Source organism: Aedes albopictus, chromosome 2, assembly GCF_035046485.1.
Source record: "Aedes albopictus strain Foshan chromosome 2, AalbF5, whole genome shotgun sequence".
NCBI classification, from domain to species: domain Eukaryota; kingdom Metazoa; phylum Arthropoda; class Insecta; order Diptera; family Culicidae; genus Aedes; species Aedes albopictus.
The window spans coordinates 147,038,334-147,044,580 of record NC_085137.1 but is presented as its reverse complement, the minus strand read 5'-3'; the positions used below and the strand labels follow the sequence as shown (position 1 = coordinate 147,044,580).

Genomic DNA, 6,247 nt, shown 5'->3' with positions numbered 1-6,247 from the left:
CCACCCACGTCAGGTGATCTTTTAATATTTACTACTAAAGACGCGACAACATATAAGCAACAACTTAAGCGCTGTTGCTCACTCCGCGCGGAAAGCACACAATCAGCCACACACGTCAGGTGGACACTCAAGATTTACAACAAAAGACGTGACAAAACATGCAATCTGATGCGCTATTGCTCGCTTCACGCGGAAAGCAAACAATCGACCACCCATGAAAGGTGATCGCTCAATATTTATTCATAAAAATACATACAACAAATATACATGGACAGATACATAGAAAAGCAGTATATCGTTAGGAGATTGCACAAAAAATAAAATTCAATAAAAGGAAGAGATAATTTGTAAGATGCCATCCCGAACAGTGACAAAATGGAACAAAAATCCAAGTCGACACTCATGGTGACGAACTATACAAAATCAATAAAAAATATTTGAAAAGAGGACATTATAAATATATGAATACAAACTATCACCAATGGTATAAAATTAAATTATTATAATAATTGATACAAAATCCATAGAAAGAGAATAACAAGGAACAAACTCACCGGATAATCGCCTGCCATCAATCGAACTAAAAATGCGAAAGGAAAAAATAAATCGGAGCACCGAAGGCAACGCGCGCGCAAAATCGGCCTCCAGCTGCCGAGCCGTCACTACACACACTGACACTTTTGGGGAATCAAATTTAATCTATATACAACTATATTTTTCGACGCGATCAAAAAATTCACAAGCTCGTTTTACTTCCGATGTTGTCCCTTCGAACGATGAACAGCGAATGATTTGTGCCTTTGTTTGTTGGCTAAATTTTGATGCCGTCCCTTTATGCGTTACACGCTTTTGACAACTTGGGGGTGATGAACCCCCAAAGAGTAAAATTTGATCATAAGTAAAATGTTTTTTTTTTTTTTTTGATTGTGAATTTTAACTTATTGCTAATTCTTCACACAGGATAAGTAAAATGTTTTATAATCATAAACATTATGATAACGTCAATTTTATTAGTAATTAAGAGACCCAGATGCAAAGGGGTGTAAATGACAATTTATCGATTTTTAGCTGAGAATATTAAAAAAATATTCAAATTTTCTGCATTCGGGAACATTATTAAGAATATTTTTACGATGATTAGAAAAATTACAATAAATCAGAAAAAATTGGATCAATTTCAACCATGCATTCAAAAGTAGATTTTTGTCACTTACACTTCTTTGTTTCTAAACCCCACTTTTGTAGTAGGAACAGGTAGAAAAAACATACATACATATTTTAAAGCAGCTTTCATTTGAACAAAAGCTTAGCGCACGATGTACAATCCTTTATTTAGCTCCTAAACATCTAATTTTGGTGATTTTATTCAACCTTTAGCTGATTTGATATGCATTGAAAGGCTGAACTAAGGCTTAATATAAGCGCATATTGGAAATCAATTAAATTATCAATTGTGGTTAAAAATTGACAACAAAAACACCTTTTAAGGTAGTTTTCATCATTTGCGGCTTTCTATTACCAGAATAGATGTTAGAGAATGTATAAATAAATCTATGTGAAAACTGGGAACGGGGGTTGAAGTCGGACCTCCTGATTTATAGTCACTCACCTTAGCAACTACATCATACACAATTGTATACATATCCTCGAAAACGAGAGCATTGCATGTTGTGTCTGAATAATCAAGAACATTGGTTGAACTAAGCCTGTATTGAGGCTGAAAATAAATTATTGCATTAAAGGTTGAACAACAGATGAGGATAACGTGCCGCTGGAGCCGGCCTTCTGATACCTGAATATTCAGCTGTCATTGTGTTCAGCCACTGACACCATTAACCAGCTAATGTTCAGCTAATACTCTTACTGTTCAGCATACATTGTTACTTGGGTTGTACAATGATTTTAATTGCACTTTGTTCCAAGTGGTACGACTGTTTTTCTGTGGTAAAACTATGTCTACCAATTCTCACCCTGGCAACACCTAAGGAAAATTAAATCTACTAGGAAATTATGTATTGACTATTATGACTATTTTTACTACAATATATTAAGAAATCTGTATTACTGTGAAGTTTGAAATATTTCGTTAATGTTACATATGGTCAACTTTTCCATTTTTGAGGCCCCTCCAGGCTACACCACAGGTCCATCACGGTTTGGGATTTAACCATATTTTCAGATGTACGCAACAACTTCCGTACGAAAACTCCTAGGTTGGTTCTCTGCACGCCATCGTCTCAAATTTACGATCTATAATATCAATATCATCAGCGGAACCAAGCAGCTGAACGGACTTCGTAAAAATCGTTCCACTACTCGTGTTTATCCCCGTTCTCCTTATCACACCTTCCAAGGTGATGTTAAACAGCAGGCACGATAGACCATCACCTTGCCGTAAACCTCTGCAAGATTCCAAGGAACTCGAGAGTGTCCCTGATACTCGAACTACGCACATCACACGATCCATCGTCACAGTATTTTTGGCCGTTTGTTACCTCACTTATTGTATTTCTATTGATTAACGCCGTTTCCTAATTTTCTCCTTCCAGCCACACTACGGACACTGCCCGTCACGACCTGCATGTCCACGACCACCTGCATACTGCCGATCTTCACCACGATCATCTGCATGTAGCACCGGAGTTCCACCACGATCTTCACCACGATGTCCATCACGACCTGCATCATGACGTTCACCATGATCTGCACCACCACGATGTTCACCATTACGACGTGCACCACGCACATGCCACACCGGTAGTCGCAGACCACCTGCACACCGAGGTGCACCATCACGACGTAGTCCAAGGTCATGGAGACCACTTGCACCACTCGCACCACGATGTGGTTGTTGCGACTCCGCATGCTTCCGGCTTTTGGAAGAAGAGCTTCATCTGGAAGCCCCGTTGGGTCAAGTCATGGCACGAGAAGAAAATCTACGTCCCGGTGTGGAAGCACGTGTGGGGTCCGGTGCAGATGAGCGAATGGGTGCCGATTCCGAGGCCACCGCCAAATTGGCAGAAGCATTGAGTAGGTGCTGTGTGTGTGGCGGAGACGAATGGGCTTGCGTAGTGTAACGCTTTCCAGGAATGCGTAGTATTTGTATTTAGATGTATTTTCTTGAAATATAGATAAATGCTTTATAGTGGTAGCTAGTAGATGTGATGAATCTAGCATTATTTATACGTGTCGGATGTACAAAAATGAAATAGAATTTAAGCATGTTAAGCAGTGTGTCATATTTATTCTGGAAAGAAAGGACATTTCTTTAAAGATGCTGAGAGGGTGAGATGAACTGAACTAATTGATGGTTTCATTTTTTTTTTCGAAAATCTAAAAAGAGCTTCTAAGGACCATTAACCATTTTAAAAATCAGCCTGATTAGAGAGGCAAACAAATGTGTTACAGTGCAGTGGAATAAAGCAACCGTTGGTAGCCTTTCAATTATCTCACATTGGTCTATCAATATTATGAAATCTACATTATTAAAATGTCTACTGAAATAAAAGCGTTGTTAAATCGTTAAATGTAAGTAAATGTAGTAAATCTTTAATTATGGGAAAAATTCTTTCTCATGTTTTTATTCCGGTAATAACTCAGTTTTTTCACGCACCAATGGTGATTAAGCATTCGAGCTTACTTTGCATATCAGTGCGCCGTTAAGCTAAGAGAGCCAACGCCATCAGTAAGTTGGAAGTCATTTAGGGCTTCATAATAATGGGCTGCCACAGCAACCCACGTTTGGGTTCAACCTCCGATCAATCACACCTACCAAGATCTCGTGGATGACGATGAGGAATAGTACCTAGCGGTGATAGTATAAATACATCCTTGCCACACTCCAGCAACGATCCGGATGAGATCGAACAAGACACTGTTGCGCAGTTCTCTGCACAAAAATGCCTCGTACTATGCTTCAATGATGCACCTGAGGGCTCCCCAATTTTTGAGTCGACGCTCTCTAAGTTTGGACAATATTCAATTTTTTCCAGCTCCCAATGGAAGGCATGCATTCAAAAGTAGATTTTTGTCACTTACACTTCTTTGTTTCTAAACCCCACTTTTGTAGTAGGAACAGGTAGAAAAAACATACATACATATTTTAAAGCAGCTTTCATTTGAACAAAAGCTTAGCGCACGATGTACAATCCTTTATTTAGCTCCTAAACATCTAATTTTGGTGATTTTATTCAACCTTTAGCTGATTTGATATGCATTGAAAGGCTGAACTAAGGCTTAATATAAGCGCATATTGGAAATCAATTAAATTATCAATTGTGGTTAAAAATTGACAACAAAAACACCTTTTAAGGTAGTTTTCATCATTTGCGGCTTTCTATTACCAGAATAGATGTTAGAGAATGTATAAATAAATCTATGTGAAAACTGGGAACGGGGGTTGAAGTCGGACCTCCTGATTTATAGTCACTCACCTTAGCAACTACATCATACACAATTGTATACATATCCTCGAAAACGAGAGCATTGCATGTTGTGTCTGAATAATCAAGAACATTGGTTGAACTAAGCCTGTATTGAGGCTGAAAATAAATTATTGCATTAAAGGTTGAACAACAGATGAGGATAACGTGCCGCTGGAGCCGGCCTTCTGATACCTGAATATTCAGCTGTCATTGTGTTCAGCCACTGACACCATTAACCAGCTAATGTTCAGCTAATACTCTTACTGTTCAGCATACATTGTTACTTGGGTTGTACAATGATTTTAATTGCACTTTGTTCCAAGTGGTACGACTGTTTTTCTGTGGTAAAACTATGTCTACCAATTCTCACCCTGGCAACACCTAAGGAAAATTAAATCTACTAGGAAATTATGTATTGACTATTATGACTATTTTTACTACAATATATTAAGAAATCTGTATTACTGTGAAGTTTGAAATATTTCGTTAATGTTACATATGGTCAACTTTTCCATTTTTGAGGCCCCTCCAGGCTACACCACAGGTCCATCACGGTTTGGGATTTAACCATATTTTCAGATGTGATATCTAACTAAACTAATTGGGTTGAAATCCCCGGGTGACACCATCGTAACCTTCCCATGTCAGATGAAAAACGTCGATATTTTCCGAATCTCGTTGATTTTGAGAGGCTTAGCCCCCCTCCCTTATTAAAACACACTACTTTTGAGCTTTTTTTCTCTAGAAAACTAAATTATTTAACTAATTGAATCATTATATGTAGAAAATTTAATAATCTTCGAATAAGGGTCAACAAACTGCGAAAAATTTGACCATTTTCAAGTTATAGGCAGTTTAAGGCAATAATAGTTAAAGACATAGAAAGTTTTATAAATACGTAAGGGTTGAGATTTGACTATATGCGTAAAACAATTTTTTCACCATTTATGGTCCTCTATCACCCCTTAAAAAATTTTCACTCACGAACCTAACACTCTGTATATGTTCAGGTGCAGGAAAATAGGAAAAAGTTTGAAATATTGTAAAAGTGTGCAACCATATTTTTTAAAATGTACGTTTTACGCCATACGTAGTAGAATGTGCAAAATAACCAATAACCAAAGTTGCAACAATTTCCGAAAAATGTGTTCTTATTAAAGTGGTTTACCGTGACTATGCTAACACTCCAAGTGAAAGCACAAACCCAAAACAAAACCTAGAGGACCTTGTGGTGTCTTTGAACGATAAGTATGTTCAAAAATCGTTTTAATTTGCAAACGGGAATGATTTTTTTCAAAAAAAAAACTCTTTTTTCAAATGTCGATCGTTCATGCACACGACACATAAATAGCGAACACTCAAAAAAAAAAAAAAAAAAATAGTTGAGAACTGTTTCCGCAATCGTAGTCACCGCATTGAAGTTTTCGAAAAAAACTTGGTTCCGAGATAATCGTGTTTAAAGTTCAATTATCTGCTTGAATCTGAATGAAAATTTGGCACAACATTTTGAGGAATCCATAGTTTAAGATAAACAAATGAAAAATCGATTTCTTGCCCGACCTCAACATATGTAACCCCTTTAGAAAAATCAATTACGAAACACAGGTTACGAAACACGGTTTGACTAATCTAATCTTATCTAACACGCAGACAGTACGAGAAAGCATCATTTAATTTTACAGATATTGTGCTTGTTTTGAAGGGATATAAATGGCACCGTTGAAAAATAGAACGATGACTTGTTTCTTCACACTGCTACATTCAAATTATAACATAAAATTCAACGGTTTCGACAAAAACAGGGGTATCCATTTCGCCCGGGT

At 37.3% G+C, this 6,247-nt stretch overlaps 1 protein-coding gene across 1 annotated transcript; it reads left to right on the top strand.

Annotated features, from left to right (window-relative positions):
- Positions 1-2,538: 2,538 nt before the first annotated feature.
- Positions 2,539-3,228, top strand: LOC115258499 (histidine-rich glycoprotein-like; the record flags this gene model as incomplete). The annotated part of the gene is made up of 1 exon (XM_029858615.1): positions 2,539-3,228. A coding segment is annotated over one exon (492 nt), but the record flags the coding sequence as incomplete, so codon positions are not given.
- Positions 3,229-6,247: the final 3,019 nt, after the last annotated feature.